This window comes from Paracoccidioides brasiliensis (assembly GCF_000150735.1).
Source record: "Paracoccidioides brasiliensis Pb18 unplaced genomic scaffold supercont2.2, whole genome shotgun sequence".
NCBI classification, from domain to species: domain Eukaryota; kingdom Fungi; phylum Ascomycota; class Eurotiomycetes; order Onygenales; family Ajellomycetaceae; genus Paracoccidioides; species Paracoccidioides brasiliensis.
Genome location: NW_011371359.1, coordinates 1,552,027 through 1,570,018, shown reverse-complemented (window position 1 = coordinate 1,570,018; position 17,992 = coordinate 1,552,027). Strand labels below are relative to the sequence as shown.

At 44.5% G+C, this 17,992-nt stretch overlaps 3 protein-coding genes across 3 annotated transcripts; 2 read left to right on the top strand and 1 right to left on the bottom strand.

Annotated features, from left to right (window-relative positions):
- Window positions 1-333: 333 nt before the first annotated feature.
- Window positions 334-4,708, top strand: PADG_11299 (uncharacterized protein; the record flags this gene model as incomplete). The annotated part of the gene is made up of 4 exons (XM_010759556.1): window positions 334-1,053; window positions 1,120-2,604; window positions 2,665-3,366; window positions 3,968-4,708. 4 exons carry the CDS (start codon window positions 334-336, stop codon window positions 4,706-4,708), a joined length of 3,648 nt encoding a protein of 1,215 aa, XP_010757858.1.
- Window positions 4,709-7,241: 2,533 nt separating this feature from the next.
- Window positions 7,242-8,980, top strand: PADG_01679 (NADH-ubiquinone oxidoreductase 51 kDa subunit, mitochondrial; the record flags this gene model as incomplete). Its single annotated transcript, XM_010759241.1, has 3 exons — window positions 7,242-7,556; window positions 7,632-7,703; window positions 7,820-8,980. 3 exons carry the CDS (start codon window positions 7,242-7,244, stop codon window positions 8,978-8,980), a joined length of 1,548 nt encoding a protein of 515 aa, XP_010757543.1.
- A 938-nt stretch (window positions 8,981-9,918) lies between these two features.
- Window positions 9,919-16,938, bottom strand: PADG_01678 (uncharacterized protein; the record flags this gene model as incomplete). The annotated part of the gene is made up of 7 exons (XM_010759240.1): window positions 9,919-10,032; window positions 10,126-11,805; window positions 11,866-12,096; window positions 12,287-15,532; window positions 15,621-16,108; window positions 16,485-16,571; window positions 16,830-16,938. The coding sequence occupies 7 exons, from the start codon at window positions 16,936-16,938 to the stop codon at window positions 9,919-9,921; spliced, it is 5,955 nt and encodes a 1,984-aa protein (XP_010757542.1).
- Between the last annotated feature and the right edge of the window lie 1,054 nt (window positions 16,939-17,992).

Here is a 17,992-nt window from a genome sequence, read left to right as displayed (position 1 = left end):
TAATGTCCATCGCTATATAGCGCATGGTCGCTTTGACCATATTTCTATTCCATATTCCTATTTGGCAAGATTAGCCATCTCCTTGAAATTCTCCACGATCCTATCGCCACCGATATACCTTTTATTTCCTTCGTACGCCTCGCAGCAAGCACAATATATTTCATTACTTGCGTACATTTGCGCGTAGATTCTCGGATACGGAAGCATACCTTGGATGACAAGAAAGAAAAAAAAAGAACAGAACATTCGTCTTCTCATCGCCTCGCATTGTCCTGTCAATGAATTATATTTCTGTTTTAACCATCTCTCTGGTACAACTATAACTCACGCATCATGTTCTGGCGTTTTGGCGGATATGCCAATATCTCCGCTATCGACACCCTCCTCGAGAAGGCCGATGTTTCCCTCGAGGAAGTTCTCGACGAATCGGAGCTTATGCAAGAGCTCAAACAGCATAACACAAAACTCATAGAATATTTGCGCGACGATAATGTCTTGAAACGATTACTCGACTACGTTATTTCACCTAGCCTGATTGATGATGAAGATGGCCACGAAGATGAAGGCGAAGAAGACAAAGGAAAGCGGAAGGAAGTGGAGTATAATGAGCTTCATGATTCACAAGAACAGGGTGAGGAGAAGGGACAGCAGTCTAGTGCTCTTAATCCCACTCCACTAAGTTCCGGTCTTGACTTTGAAGAGCTGGAAAATGCAGAGAAGTCGCGTTTGAAATATTCGTACATTGCGTGCGAAATCTTATCCTCCAATTCATGGTCGATCATCGAGTCCATGATGCTCAATGAGGGATATCTGCGAGATTTTTGGCGTTTCCTGTGGAGGAAAGCACCCCTTGATGCACTTCAGTCTGGGTACTTTACGAAGGTGAACGAGGTTCTGCTTGAGAAGAAGACAGAAGAGATGCTCGCATTTATCAAGTCTCTAGATGGCGTTGTGCCCACGCTCCTTCAACATGTGGATAACCCTATGATCATGGACTTGCTGTTAAAAATAATAAGTTTGGAAAGGATGGAGGGTGGTCAAGGGGTTGTTGAGGTGAACGCTCTCAGTTTTTTGAATGTCACTTGAGAAAGACTACCCAACTAACTACTCGAAATACAGTGGCTACAATCGCAGGACTTGATACCCACCCTTTTATCTTACCTTTCGACAGAGCACACGTCTTCAACGCAAACGTCCGCAGGTGACTTCTTGAAAGCAATCATAACGATTTCAGCTAACGCGGCGCAAAATGATCATTCTTGTATCGGTCCCAACAGCTTGACCCGCCAGTTAGTTTCTACGCCCTGTGTGGAAATGTTGATATCTTCGATGCTAAAGGGTGGAAATCCACTTACTGTCGGAGTTGGGATTGTTATTGAAGTTATCCGCAAGAACAATTCGGATTACGACCCAGAAAACGTTGGAGGTCCGGACTCGCCTCCGACAATGCATGATCCTATTTACCTCGGCAATCTTCTGCGCTTGTTTGCGAAAAATGTTCCTGGATTTATGAATTTGATACTCAGTTCAAAACACACTGTGAATGAAGGTGGTCAGCATCTGGTTGTTGACAGATCTCGTCTGGATAGCGCTTGGGGAACCAGCATTGAGCCTCTGGGGTTTGACAGGTTCAAAACGTGCGAACTGATGGCTGAGCTTCTTCACTGCAGTAATATGGGGTTATTGAATGAAATCGGAAGTGATGAGTATATCCGGAAACGTGATGCGGAGCGAGAACGGCTACGAGCACAGGGTGCTTTCTCCCATGGGGAGGATGATTCCGGTTTTGACTATGCTGAAACTACGAATGAGTTCGTGAACGGTATCTCTCCATCTGCACTTGGCTCTGGGTCACCAGAAGACATCAAACAGCCTGATGCGCAGCATGCCTATGAGGAGGATGGTTTCGAAGACATGGCTTCTTCCGGGGTACTTATAGATGACATCGGAGACAATTTCAATGAGAAACCCGAAGTCCAAAGTAGCCCTCTACCTATCGCTGAACAGTTTACAACCATTCCTCCAAACGCACCGAAATTAGGCATGAGTGATGATTTTGTTGATGAGCCGCTAACGCCACTGGAACAAAGGTCTGTTCTAGATGAGAAAGTTATCGAACCCCCTTCTCCGCCTCAATCTCACGATCCTATCTCGCCCACTTCATCCGAACTCACGCATACTGTGGAAAGCTTTCATCTTGACAGTGAACAACAGAAACAAATCGAATCGCATGATGCCACCTGGACTGGAGTTAGCACAATTGGCGTATCTGAAGTACAACAACACCCGGCTAAAGACCCGGATCCTTTATTATCACCTCACCCAGATGACACTCCTGCGCCTCTATTTGCCGGAAAGGGTTCCCCGACAAAGGTAGAGGGCCAGACTACTACAGAGCATGAAGTAATCGAGGGTAGGACAGAAACAGGGGAAACCTTCAGAGGCAGCGCCGCAACAGTTTCCCTAACACCGTCGATAACCATGGGCGATGTTGAAGAAAACTCTGCACACCAACAGGTTCAAATAGACTCCGATGGTCAGCCGGTGGTAGGCGATTATCTGAAAATCATGTTCGTGGAACATAAAGTCCTGCCCACAATACTGGTATGTACAGTTGATCACAATTGAATAAATAAAATGTGTAATACTGACCCTAAACAACAGTCCTTCTTTTTCCGTTTTGCATGGAACAATTTTCTTCATAATGTGGTGTATGACGTCGTCCAGCAAGTATTCAATGGACCCATGGATCGAGGTTTCAACCGGTCACTAGCCATTGACTTGTTTGAATCTGGCCATATAACAGAGCAAATTGTTGAGGGTCAACTCCGGAGCGACGAATCCCAGCGCACCAAAAATATGAGATTGGGATACATGGGTCATCTCACTCTCATAGCAGAGGAAGTTGTAAAGTTCAGCGAACGTCATTCCCCGGAATTACTGTCTGTCAGTGTGATGGATAATGTTCTAAATCCGGATTGGATCGACTATGTGGAACGAACACTTTCTGAAACCAGGGAAAGGGATAACGCTATTTTGGGTGGTGTTAGACCCGATATGTCCATGAGCCATCGCCAGGCAGTCCTAAATGCAGTTAGCGCTGCCCAAGGGTTCACAGGTTCAGCGGCACTAGCTAATGCGGGCCTAAACGGATCACCTCCTGGTTCGGCCTTCGAAGGGCTCGACGTCATGACTCAGGGTACCGTCTCCGGAGGAGCCTTCTTCAGCGGATCCGGTGGCCCAGCTCTACTCAGCGGCTTTGGAAGCTCGAGCGAAGATGAAGATGAAGAGATGGAGGATCCGGAGGAAGGCGACGATGGTGGAAGAAAAGGTCACTGGACTAGCGCCGAAACTGGCGCAGAAAATGTGGGTAAACATTCCCTTCAGGACGTTGATCTGAGTGACCGATGATTATGGCGATCCTTACCAACTGACAACAACAACTCTTCTGTCTATCTCTATATCTTGGAGAGGTGTGTTGATGTATGGGTCACCACTGTACAATACTTTATGCCTATTTGCCGGGCGTGAGGTCCTTCATAGTCGTTTATGCCAACCAAGTGTTCTTTCTTGGATTTCATGTTCTTTCACACATGGCGCCATTTATAATATGTATAAGCACCAAGCATTTTACTGTTCCTAGACCGTCATATCACTATTTTTTTTTTCGATCAGATGACTCTCCTGGCTTCATAAGTGGCTGTTGACTACTCTGATCTTGTTCTTATTATTCTATTTCCCCTCAATCTCCCGCAAATTATAAACCCTCGTATTCTCATTTTGAGAATGGCTGAAGGGTTGTATGCTGAACGTACACTTTCTTGCCGCATTATCCCTTGTGGAGTTTTAATTATTCCCATTTCCTCAGCGCCTTATCATTTTTAGCGACGATTGTATTTATTGGGTTGAAGGAGCTGGAAATTACAATAAACCACATTATTTGCAATCGCTGACATTTGAATTATAGGGTGGTTCTGCCAATGCTACAAGCCAGCCAATTCCAATGTTGCCCCCGCCCGCGCCTTTGAACATCCCACCATCCCGAGCTCGACGTCAGCTAGCAGCACGTCTCGCAGCTCAAAAGGAAAGGGCTGAAACTGCCGCTACATCACCTCCCTCTGGCAACAATTCCAGCTACGCTGAAGATGCTACTTCTGGCGACAGTGGTCATTTAGAGAACCTGGGTTTCGGTCTTAGTACTATCTTAGACCCCTTCGGATCCCCAGCTCTCAGACATGAAGGATATGATTTACCTGCTATGGGCAATACGTCATCATACGATGCATTTTCTTCCCATTTCACACAATACGGAGTACCATCGTCTCCTCCATCCACGATATCTAGCTTCCCACAGATCCACTCATACTCATCCAACTCATCTGACGACGGTGACGAACTGTCCACCGAAGCCGTCCAGCGAAAAGTCCGACTTCCGCTCGAAGTTGATGACGATGAAGATGAAATGGGAGATATAGTTAGTCCCAATACGGAAATTGTCTCCACTTACTCTGACGAAGAGGACGAAACGATCGTTGGAGAACCGCTGGGATATTCCAGCTTCTTCGAGTCTGCACATTATGGTGGTACATCAGGAACCAGGATACGAAGCGTTGGTGGTCGACTGTTTCAGTCAGAGGATCGACATGATAGTAGTGATGACGAAGAGGATGATGGCCTTGTAGAGATATTGGTACCGGGAAGGAAATGATGGCATATATACCTTTTGGCATACGTTAGTCTACTTAGTACGCTTGATGCAATTACTTCTTACCAACTGCGTTTTCATATATTGGCCTGTTTAGGTTTTTATCCATTTTCACAGGCGTCTCACCCCATTCTTTAACAGACAGTCATTTTAAGCGGAAAATAAATGAAACTGGTTCTGCGTTTCCCATTGTGCCATTGGGAATAATGATCAGCAGTGTCGATTCTGTACAGCATACCTAACTGATATACCCGTTGTTCCCCTGGTGCATATTTCGCTTCCACATCCCCCTGCTCCTGTTAGATTCCTTGCTTCTAGCTCTGTCCGTGTCCTCCTGTCAAGAGGCTCGGCCATTTAAAGCACCTGGCCCTTTTCTTTTCGCTGCAGCACCTTCTCCTCCCTTTTTTTAATATTCTGCTAAGCCCTGGATTGGTTTTTCATTTTGGTACTTGCACTGATTCTCAGTTTATTATAACAATGACATCAGCGTCTCTCATGTTCAAGAGCAATACTCCGTGCAATGTTTGTATCAACCTCTAGCTCTCCACCCACGATCCATGGCTTTCATATAACTACAGGGTAACATAATCAGACACCAAGCCCGCCACCGTATTTGACAAATTTTCAAATTAAGCAACAGCCACTAAGAATATTAAATATATATATAAAATAAGTCTTTAGATAGAACGACAGATTTTAGCAGTATATTCTGTCATATTACACTTGCTCTGCAGTATGCTGATAATCACTTTTCAGTTCTCAAATTTGAATTTTTTAACACTCTCTCAGTAGATTATTGCTATAGTTATTACAGCAATTTCTTTCAGTGCTATATATATACTTATTTTCTCACTTTTCTACTTTATATTTATAACTTAATTAAATTTTTTAATATAACAATAAATTTTTAATAATTACTTTAATTTAAAATTTTATTTAAAATTTTATTTTAATAAAAAAGATTTTTTAAATAAATATTTAAAATTTTAATCTTTATAATATTATTTTAACTATATTTTCTCTTATAATTTTTTTCAAAACAATAAAACTATTTTTCTTTTATTTTAACTTCTAAAGAATTAGTTTATACTTACACTATTTTTTTTCTACTTTGACTTATATAAAATTCTTTATTTGTATTGTAATTCATTATTTGAAATACATATATAATGATTGTAATATCACTTAGTTATACTAGAATTTCAACTATATAATCAAAATTTTAAATACTATCAGTCAAAAGCTTCTACAAAACTTAATAAAATATTCAATTTTAATGAGATTTGAACAAATAACTAGTCAACTAGTTATTGAGAGTTGATTAATAAAAACATACTTTTCTTTGAAAAGTTATAAATTATTAATATTTTTTATTATCAAATTACAATTCTTGATCTAAATAGTATAAAAAAAATCTAAGTCTTAGAAAAGAATCTTGATAATTCTTAAAAATTTTCTTCTATTAATGAAAAAATTTATATTTTATCTTTTATGAAAACTTTATCAGTTTTGATTTTCTTCCAGTCTTATCTTATTAAATAATTAAATTTTATATTTATCAAAACTTATACTTTTTTATAATATTTATATTTCTTGCTTTATATTATATATAGAATTATTATTATTAATTTAAATATTTTCTTATATAATTATCATTTACTAGAAAAATATAACTAAATCAATTATAATCATAAATTTTTTTTTGGACATTGAGAGTAGATATAAAAGAAAACATAGAAGAAGATATAGAACTTGAAGTTTTTTCTTCTAATTTATTATATATAGTATGTTTACTCTTATCACAGCTTGAACTAACTCTTTTCATCTTGTAACTTTTCTCTGTTAATATATATTGTATTTAAGATGTTCTCTGCCTGCTGAGTTTAGATTTTGATTATATGTTTTTTATATATACTAAAGAAAATGAGACAAGTATCTTTGAATGAGAATATAAAGTTTTCTTTCATTTAGACTGTGAAGGAGAGAGAAATTTAGATTAAAAGACTAAGACATTAAAAAAAGATTTCTGTTTTGATTTCTTCAAGAGTGTGATCACTTTTTGCTGTAAATAGAATTTTAGCAGAATTTATCAATTTTGTGTGAAAAGTGCCTTTTTTTTAAGAATTGATGTTGAGCTGATTCAATTGCTATTGTATGCAACAAAATTTGACTAAAAACTGTGTTTTTAATGAAAAACGTGCTATCCGGGCTATAACATGTGGGATTGCTTGATGCTCTAATAGTGGGAGGAGCTGGCTAAATCTATAGACGTTATGATCAACTGTCGTTTGCCCAACATATGTTTGTTAACTAACTAGTTAGGTAACTTTCTAGTTACAGCGATAAAATAAGCTAGTTCCCACGTGACACTACGACGCCTATCCGCCGCAAAGTTAATCCGTCCCAGTCATCATCCAATCACTCATCCAATCCTTATATCTAATCCTCAAACCAACGGCAAAACATCGTTCAGCGGACCTCAATCTCCCTCAATTCCTCCATATCGTTTTTGGCTCGGAGAGCATAAGGAGGCACCATGATTTTTCGAGCGGTAGCTCCCTCCATCCATTCCTTCTCCCACCTCTCTCCCCGCACACTCTGTACAGCAACTTCTTCATCCTACACTACTTCATCCCATGCCGTCCGACAACCGCGACAACAGCAGCAGCGTGGTCTTGCTACCGTCCAAGATGCGGCAGCGACTACACCTCCCAGGTCATACGGTGGTCTGAAAGACCAAGACCGGATATTTCAGAATCTGTATGGGCATCATGGTGCGGATTTGAAAACGGCCATAAAGTATGGCGATTGGTATAAGACAAAGGAGATTGTGCTGAAAGGACATGATTGGGTATAGTTTGCCTTTGGGGATTAATGAGCTGAGGCAATTGGGGTGTTGATAGATTTAGGAGCTGATGATAAACAGATTATTTCGGAGATCAAGGCATCCGGATTGAGAGGCAGAGGAGGTGCTGGTTTCCCTTCTGGATTGAAATGGGTACGTGAATATTCGGGCTTCTAGATCCGGGGGAAGTTCAAAACTGAAACGTGGATATATTGATGCAATTATACTGATTCAATTGCTCTTTTCCTCTCAATTAATTATCTTAATAGTCCTTCATGAACTTCAAGGACTGGGACAAAGATAACAAACCAAGGTATCTCGTCGTGAACGCTGACGAGGGCGAACCCGGAACTTGCAAAGACCGCGAAATCATGCGAAAAGACCCCCACAAACTCGTCGAAGGCTGTCTCATAGCTGGCCGTGCGATGAATGCTACAGCAGCCTACATATATATCCGTGGTGAATTCTATCATGAGGCGACCGTTCTCCAGCGCGCTATTCAGGAGGCGTATGGCGCGGGGTTAATTGGTAAAAATGCTTGCGGAACCGGATATGATTTTGACGTCTATCTTCACCGGGGAATGGGCGCATATATCTGCGGTGAAGAAACATCCTTGATCGAGTCTCTTGAAGGAAAAGCGGGAAAGCCTCGCTTGAAACCCCCCTTCCCAGCTGCCGTGGGCCTCTTTGGCTGCCCCAGTACCGTAACCAATGTCGAAACTGTTGCCGTGGCACCCACGATCTGCCGTCGTGGTGGCAAATGGTTCGCCTCGTTCGGTCGGGAGCGAAACCAAGGGACAAAGCTGTTCTGTATCTCCGGGCATGTTAACAACCCTTGTACCGTAGAGGAGGAAATGTCCATTCCACTCCGAGAGTTGATTGAACGTCACTGCGGCGGTGTGCGAGGTGGATGGGATAACCTCCTCGCCGTCATCCCAGGCGGCTCATCAACCCCTATTCTCCCCAAACACGTCTGTGACGACCAGATGATGGACTTTGACGCCCTCAAGGACGCGCAATCCGGCCTTGGAACTGCCGCTGTTATCGTCATGGACAAGTCCACTGATGTAGTTGCCGCTATCTCTCGTCTGTCCGCTTTCTACAAGCACGAGAGCTGTGGCCAATGCACTCCCTGCCGCGAGGGAAGCAAATGGACCGCACAAATGATGCAACGATTTGAGCGTGGTCAAGCCCGCGAACGAGAAATTGACATGATCCAGGAACTTACGAAGCAAGTTGAGGGCCATACTATTTGCGCTCTTGGTGAAGCTTTCTCTTGGCCCATCCAGGGACTCATCCGGCATTTCAGACCAGAGCTCGAGGCTAGAATACGCAACTATGAGCAGGAACATGGTGGCAAACAGCCATTTGCTGGAGGCTGGGAACCACAAGCTCGCGCAGAGGGAAAACTTATTGCTCCTGGCCAATAAATAGTAAAGTCAGGTTCAGGGGTGTTTGTGTTTTAAAATATAATAAAATACCTACGATAGAGAGATTCGCTGGGGTGGACGAATAACTGAACCACTTCTCTAGGCAAGAGAAGGTAACAGGGTGTGTTTTGTTACCAATATGGGCTTTCTCCATTCGCCTGATAGAGAGAGTTACATTGCTGTTCATTTAGTGACATATGAGGAGAGTTCCTCTAGCAATTACCACCGGTCCTAGATATTTTCCTTCTTTTTTTATGTATGTACTCTTTTCCCATCCGTTCTATGCTCATTTACTTTTTCTCTTTTCGGTGTTCTTTCACAATTCCTCTTCTTTTATGTAGCTTGAGAGGAACAAAAGCTCCCCCAATTTACTGGCGGCTTACTCGCTCGCTGTCTTCAGTGTAGATCAACTTAGTTTTATTGGTTATATTCGCACTCACTCTAATAAACGGGATGAATATCCATTTTTTTTTGGCTGGCTGAATGGGAGAGAGCTCATGAAGGTAGAAATCCAGTTCAATCAACCATAGAAGATTTTATACATGGCAAGTTCCCATTGTTCATTCTGTCAAAGTATCGAAACAGCTGATAGATGAATATAAGAAGCGTACCTATTACAGAATAATACACACATTCAATAGGGAAATCAAATTAACAATTTTCAAATAAACAGGCCATCGGTCAGGTCAAGTTCGCTTGAACAAAAATATAAGAAAAAGTATCCATCAATCCACACCAATAAATCAATTACTGTTTATCAGACCTAGCTTGATAGTAAGAGGACAAAAAGTAAATATTATGACAACCGAACTGTCTTCCATCCTAGAAGCAATGTCCTGAAGCCTTTCCACATTCTGGATATTGAAAACTACATCCCAATTCATTGTCAGCTTATCCTCCTCTCTGTTGCTGTCCTACATCAATTTCTAATCCCTTGTTCAATGGGCTGTCGCCATGATAATATTGTAATAGCGCCTGCTCATTTCTGCCGTATGCAAGAGTCGAGTATCCTGCGTCAGCTGCAGATTAAGAATAGACGATGGCTCAACAATCTGAATTGATAAAATGAAATATCCCCAGTCAGTAAGCTGTCACCATTCGTTGGGTTGACAGGTGCACATATAAGAAAGAAAAAATGAACTTACATTTGCAGGATCTTTAGCACACCACTGCGCAACAACACGACTAATTTCCCTAAACGCCACCGTCTCCTCTAAGCTAGCAGCGGTAGCATTCGACGAATCGATATTCTTCTCATTATCCAACTTCTGACACAAAGTCGCCAGAGCAGACACCAATCTCTTCAGACGAACCCGGTCACGCCGCCCGCCTTTCGCCGTAATGAGATGCAAGTAGTCGTCATAGACCGCGCCCCCACTCGCCCAACCGCGCACCTTGCGCTCGGGAGATTCACCAAACCCAGAAATCAATCGTTCGAGCGTTGCATAGTCCCGCTCAATAACCGTCTTGGGCCCGACTAGCCGACGGAATGTGTCGTGCGCTTCGTTCCAATTTTTGGCATTGATGAGGAACTGCACCTCGTTTGAAGATTCGTATTGGTTACGGGCATTCAATGCCTTAGCTACCCAGATCCAGCTTCTGGGGACTTGGAGGTCGTCGACGATGTATCCCCACGTGGGGTTCGGGGTCCCATCTTCAAAGGTGGGGGATGGAAGCCATGCGGCGAAGCGAGAGAGTAATTCCTTGACACTGCGCTCGCGTGGTATGGAGTCCGTCAGATGCAGCAGGATGAAGATAGCCGCGGGGAATTGATCGAGTGCAGCAAGTTCCCAGGCATAATCCCATGTAACCTGGTCAGCTCGGGCTTCACTAATGATCACTGAATCGACATGTCCTATTATGGCCTGCAGATGATGGAAGAGCTGGAATGAAAATCGATTGTGCAGTGGATTTCCGGAAACAGCGTCTGGCAAGATTGCTTCGGGAAGATGGATTGGTGGAATTTTAGGGCTTTCGTTCCGTCCGCAGGCGACCGTGAATGCTTTCAACAATACCCATAGAGGAGATTCGAGAGGATCATTACGAGTAGAAACCGACGACGAAGCTGAAAAAGGATAAGCTGGCTCATTTCCTTCGGCCAAATCATGGTAAAATAATTCCACTGCTGCTTCAATAGGGTCTTCTTCAACAATGCCATACCAAAGTCTAAGTCCAAAAGCCTGGATCCAGTCAAGCGCAAAGCGCTCAGACAGGTAAAAAGTCGAAGCTCTGTCCTCGAGTGCTCCGCCGGGTTTGCCATCACTGCGCAAGCAGTTGCCAGCAAGTAGTTCGTAAAGTGCGCGAATTGGCTCGCTCATTTCAGAGTAAACATTATTTTTGCGCCATGATTCGATTTGCTCTTGCATATCACTGCGGATCGTACCATTGCGGCCAATCTGAGTAATAAGTGTGGCCAAATGAAGGCTTCTGCTTTCAACAAGTGTTTTACAAGCTTCCTCAACGCGATGGGAGCACAGGAATGCGATTGCCCGCTCTTCAGGAGACTTGATGCTGGCGATTTCATTTGCATGTCGATCACGGATGATAGACTGCCAGAGCTGGCCCAACCTATCTTTTTTGATACGATGGCGATACTGGTGGCGCAGATTTTCAGGAACGCCAGCCGATATATCGTCATGGATATCATCATTGAAAAGAATATTGGCTAACTGCCAAACTTGTCTCTCTAAATCGGCTGCTGGTGAGTTGCCAGTAACCGAGTCAGCCAAAGCTGAAAATTCGACCTTGGATATTCGGGCAAACGGTACGTTATTAACAATTCGAATGCTGCTCCGGGATTTCTGTTCGTGTAGCATATTTGGCGGCTGTAAAATGCTTTTCGTCAGCTGCAATTGCTTGGGAAATGATTATTCTATTACTCTCACCGGAGTTGGTGTGTCATAGCTGTGAAGAACAATGGTTCTCCCTTCAGAAGAAAGTCCACCAGCTTGGTTCCACGGTGCCTCAGACCGGGCAATAGAGCCCGGTGCTCTAGGACAAATGAGATTATCCATACAGCCAAATTTGGGTTTGAACGAGTTATGGAACATAATATCACTTTCGGGCATGTCCTTCACATTTCCGCCAACTGATTTGGGTTGCTTTGCATAGGGCCACTAGAACGGCAAAGAAGTTTCAGCATATTAAATCTTCAATTCGTTCACTAACTAGAAGAAAACAAGAATAAAGAATCATTATCGAAAGAAAGGGGGAGCTCATTAGATACAAGTTTGTTGACAAGTCGACAGAAATATAATTTAAATACACAACGGTATTAAGTATGAAAAGTAGAGAAGGGAATCAAACCTGGAAACCCTTAGCCTTCGCAGTCTTGCCATGCAATTTCCCTTGTCCTCCAGTAGTCGCTCGTGGAAATAGTGAATTCATAAGATCTATACTTGTCGCGAAGCTAACCTCTTTAGCTGGTTTGGCGGAGTTTGTCGAGATATCATTCTCGTTTTTGCCCGCAAACACAGTTCCCTGAATCTCGCGAAGTGCCTGACGATCCTGTTTTCTTGGGCTGATGGTTCGTTGCAACTGCTCTGCCCAATTCCCTCCCAAGTCCAGGTGTGTTTTGGGAGGAGTGCCACGATGTTGAGCTGATAGCTGAATAATAGGTTTCGGGGAATTGACCTTTGTCATTTGCTCCACTGCAGAATCCTGAACGGGAAAAGTCCCGACCATTGTTACATCCATTTCTTCGTCCTTTTCTAATTCACATAGTGATTCACCTTCCGATTCAGTAATGTCTTGACTATTTGTTTGCTCCAGGCTCCCGCTTTCAGAACGGGAATCCGTGGAGCGCTCCTCTAAAAAAGACTCCTGTTCATCGTCGGTCTCCATATCATCCACTTCTCCCATCTTTCTATCGTTTGCAGCCTGACCCACAAACGCACCCGGAACGAGCTTGCGTTTCTTGAACTCAAAAGTATCATCCTCCATTCCCGCCGTGGAATCATCCATGTACGACTCGTCGATTGAGATGGTGGAATTCATCTCAGAATGGGAGATGGACGGCTGTGTTGGAGTTCGAGCCTTTGGAGTAGGAGTATCAACTGGAGGTGCACTCAAAATGCTTTGATCAAAGTTCTCACCTTCTTCATCGTCATCATATTCAAGGCCATATGTTGTGAAATGAGGCACTCTGAAGACCCAAGTTCCGGTAAGTTTCTCGTAGACGACAAACTCCGTGTTGGTAACTCTTCGCAATCGTTCGACGTGTCTCTCGAAGGCAGGACCGCTTGTCATGGGCGACGGCGATTTCTTATCCCTACCTCTGGGCCAGGAGTTCTCGATTCGCAGGGTCGATGGGACGTTTAGGCCTTTGCCACGAGGGGGCTTAGCAACGTCGTCAGGATAAACTGTGATGGATCGGGTGCCGATTTTGATAATCTTATCAAACAGGGAATCGATATCTACTGTAGTAAGATCCACAGGCTCATCAAACGTAACAGAACCACAACCAGCACGTCCAACAGTCAAGCCAACAAAGTGCTTCTGTTGTTCACGGGGTAGCTTGCTGAGTTCAGAGCGAGAAGGCTTCATCCAATATTCTCCTGGCTTAGGGTCCCCTTGAGGAACATTGGCGAGGATTTCACCAGTAGGTGACACAACGGCTCCGCCGTGCTCAATTCCTTCCGGCACAACAGCAAGTTCGTTGCCTCGAACCTGTTCCATCTCATCTGCACCGCCTGCAACTCCGTTAACGCCATTGACTTCCTTGGCAGCACCATTTGTTCCATTGACTTCAGCGTTCTGCTTTCGAGACGAGCGCAAGAAACCCAATTCTTCAGCAGTTGGTTCAGGGCTCAGAGTCTCAACGCGGGCAACAGTACCATCAGTCTCAGTGCCAGAATCTCCACCAGCAGTTTGCGAATCGAAGCTAACTTTCTTTTTGAGCTTGCTTGATCCTTGGGAGTCATCACCGTTTGTGAGGGCCTGTGACTGGATGGAACGAGAGAATAGATCGGTTCGAAGACTACGATCAATCGTAAGTCGCTTAAGACTTGAGCTCGAATATCGCGAGTTTCCAGCGGAAAATGCTCCAGGCGAAAGGATGCTATCTGTTTCAGCGTCAAAAGTTTTACGGAGATTGCTAGATGACATGCTCTTGCTGAAACTCCGACCAAAGCTGCCGCTGAGCAGACTGCCGCTTAGTCCGTTTGGAGTGCTAGCGCTGCTTGATGGTGTACCATATGTTGAATAGGAAAATCCATAACCTTGACGAGTTGGTGGGGTAATGAGCCGGTTAGCTGCATTGGGGGAGATTTTGTATACCGGCAGAGGCGTACGTTGTTTTTGGCGAATGGTAGCAGACAATGGGGTAGCCAGAGGTCCTGGAGACGGGGCATTGGGAGGAGGCAACCCAGAGAAAATCGACTGGCTGCCATACGGATTTCCATCGAGAAGTGACGCCTGCAAACCAGTGGGTTGCTGCTGTTGATGAGGCTGCTGGGATTGGCTCAGGAGACTATTCCCAAGGCCTCCAGCAGGTTGCTGCTGCTGCTGCTGAGTCTGGCCGATTCCACTGAGGCTAAATAAACTGCTGCCACCTCCTACAGCAGTGTTAGTCTGTCCAAAAGGAGTCTGCTGCGTCGCTGTGTTTCCGAAGAGGACTGGTTTCTGTTGTTGTTGTTGGGGTTGATTTCCGAAGAGGTTGGCGGCGGGTTGCTGTTGTGTAGGTTGATTGGAACCGAAACCCCCAAATGCGGGGTTTCCAGTGGCAGGCTGACTGGTCCCCAGGTTGCCAAACAAGCCAGGTTTTTGTTCCTGTTGCGGCTGCTGATTGCCGCCTCCAAAAAGACCTGAGGTGCCAGTTTGCTGATTCGCATTATTGCCAAAAAGGGACGGTGTACTTTGTTGTGACTGTTGGTTATTCTGACCCCCAAACAAACTAGGGGTAGTGGCGGTTCCGCCACCGAATAGGTTTGAAGCGGGTTGCTGTTGAGTGCCAGTACCTCCGAACCCACCAAACAAAGCTTTGTTTGGATTTTGGGCATTATTCTGTCCGAATCCAAACCCAGTACCAGTTGTCTGTCCCTGCTGCTGCTGCTGCCCAAACGCAGGGGCAGAAGCCGTAGTACTGCCAAATGGAGAAGCCGTAGTTGTCGTATTTTGCTGTCCAAATCCCCCAAATGTACTTCCTGTAGAACCAAAAGACGGTTTGTTCTGTTGGTTGCCGCCTCCAAAGAGCGACGTGCCACCAAATGTGCTTCCTGTATTAGTGCCGAAGCCTCCAGTCGTTGCGTTGGTACCAAATCCAGAAGCCGGTTGTGAGGTGCTTGCGCCAAATAATGTACCGGTTGGCTTGGAAGCACCAAATAGTGGATTGGATGAAGTGCCAGAGCCAAAACTAGTTGCCTGAGTCTGTCCAAATCCCGAGGGAGCAGACGTGGTAGCCCCAAAGGGGCTGGTTGTGGTTGAGGTGCCAAATCCTCCTGTGGCTGTTTGCTGTTGCCCGAATCCCCCGAAAGCAGAGGATCCAAATGCACCCGGCTGACCGCTGGCGTTGCCATACCTCCGTCCATGTTGATAATCAGCCACTCGAAGTTCCTATTATCACGTCAGCAGCCCGAAATGTGAGAAAAAAGCAGAACAAAAAAAAAAAAAAAAACAGAGAGAGAGCCAGAGATCAGTGTACCTCAAATGAATATTTGGAATATGGTGTCATTGCACTTATAGTTTGATAATGATTGGTAACATTGGAACCCTGATCTTTTTCTGTAAAAGGGGCATATGGAGGGTTTGCTGTTCCCTCCGGAGGAGGGAGAGCGCCCCCTAGAGCAGTACCATTTGCGTTAAATGCAGAGCCAGCGGAAGCTCCGAAAGCGCTTGCTCCAGTTGTATTCCCACCGAAGAGAGAACCTCCCTGACCAGAAGCTCCGAACCCGGATTGTGGTTGTTGTTGCTGCTGGCCACTGCCAAAAAGCCCGGTGCCCGTGGTGGCGGTACCAGAACCGCCAAATCCTGACGTTCCAGCTCCCGCTCCAAATCCAGAAGCACCAAAGGTGGCACCAGGTGTGGTGGAAGATCCGAAAAGACTGTTGCCCGTGGTGGCAGGCGTGGCTCCAAATCCCTTATTTTGCGTTCCAAACATGGGATTGGTTTGTGAAGTGTTGGCGCCAAAACCTAGAAGAGTATGAAGGTTAGTTCGTGGGTTTATTTGATTGGAATTAACGACGCAAACCTCCAAATGCCAAGAAATATAGAAATTCCGAACGAAAACATTAAAAGCAATCCGTGATTGCTGCAAGATCATGTGCCAACCGGCATCCTCAATAAGATGAGAGAGACTAAGCCAGGATTGTGCCAGATTTCGAAGACAATCTTTGATCAAGTTGAATGGTTTTGTTCGCCACGGATGGCGTATGAAAAAGCAACATAACCAAATTGAGACACTACAACCATTCCCAACATAGACTGGAGAGACCAAGAAGACTCGTTTTAAGATAGATCTCAAAAAGACCAATATACTTCAAGTATGTAGTAGACGTCAGCGACTTACCTCCTGAGTTAAAGCCACTGGAAGTGTTTCCAAAGCCACTGCCCGTGTTTGTACCGCTGCCGAAGAGAGGCGTTCCTGATCCAAAGCCTGTACGATGGGTGAAATTGCGTCAGAAAAGACATGAACGTTGCCTTGTTTTCTAAGGCACTCTATTGCCCTCTGGGTTCCTCGCTATGTGTCGATAAAAAGAGAGAGCAACGAGGAAGAACAAGGCGCGTAGACATTCGCCCCAATGGATTTTGCCACATAATTTTTTTTTTCTCATTTTTCATACCCGACAAAACGCAATCGCAAAAGAGATAGAAACTCGTGGACAATAAGGGAGGAGGAGGAGAGAGAACCTACCAGTTCCAGTTGAAGAGCCACCGAATGTCGTGCCGGCTCCAAACCCAGTTCCTTGCTGCTGCTGATTCCCAGAGCCAAAGCCCCCAAACGTGCCAGTATTGAAAGACATGATATTACAATTGCCTTTATCAGTCTCTCCCTGCTACTAACCTCGTTCTGGGGATTGATATCAGGTGTGTCGCGTCAACAGTGGCGATCCATAAACAACCGGAGAGGAACGTGGGATGATCGACGGAGGGTATAATAAAATCGTCCTCGAGATTATGCTGAGTTATACGCGGATATATTCACGGACTTGGAGGAGGAATCAAGAAGGATATGAAAGGATGATGCAATAAATCCTATGCTTCGAGAGTGGGTATATGAAAAGTTACTCCGGTTTCAAGAGTTGCAAGAAAAAGCAAGAAAGAAGAAAAAAGAGCACAAGTGCGGCCACAGAGGCAAACCAGTGTAGAAATTAAGGGGATGGGATGCTTCACCACCGCCGGGAATAGGGGTGGTTGGTGTTGAGGTTGAAGTGAAGCGAGGTGAGGTGAGGTGAAGATAGAAAGTCGGCTCCCAAGGAGAAACACGCGAAGGCAAGAGGCTCAATGAAAGAGCCTCGCTTAACTGTCTCTTTGCGGAAGTATCATGTGACTTCGATATGCGTTGGAGCATGCAGCCAAGTCTTCTTGGCGGGAGCCTTGATAGACATTCAGTCTGTCGACATAGTATAGTTAATGTATAACTAACAGACTGTAGGGAGTTTGACTGGTCGGGTGACATCTTTTAACAAATAAAAGCCCAAGGTAATGTTTTTTACATCTGGCAATCTAACTCGACATTCTAACATTAATCTAATAAACCCATTTTTCTCGAGATCTTTCGATTCTGGCTGTTGTCTCGAATCTAACATATCCTTTGACGTGAACATATCAGGCTTCGTCCCGACCTTGGTACCGGGTGGGCAGCATCAGTCCAATGTTACTTCGTCATTATTTATCAGAAGCAGGTGGGGTGATATGGAAGGGAAAGTGGCCTTAACAAAAAGATTTCAAATTATCATGACAACCTAATACTAATACTACTCAGGCAGTAAGTCAGCAGCAAGGGTATTGTAACCATACATTTCATCTTCAAAGTCGCTAACAGGAAAATAAAGACAATTTTTGAGCTTCAGAAAA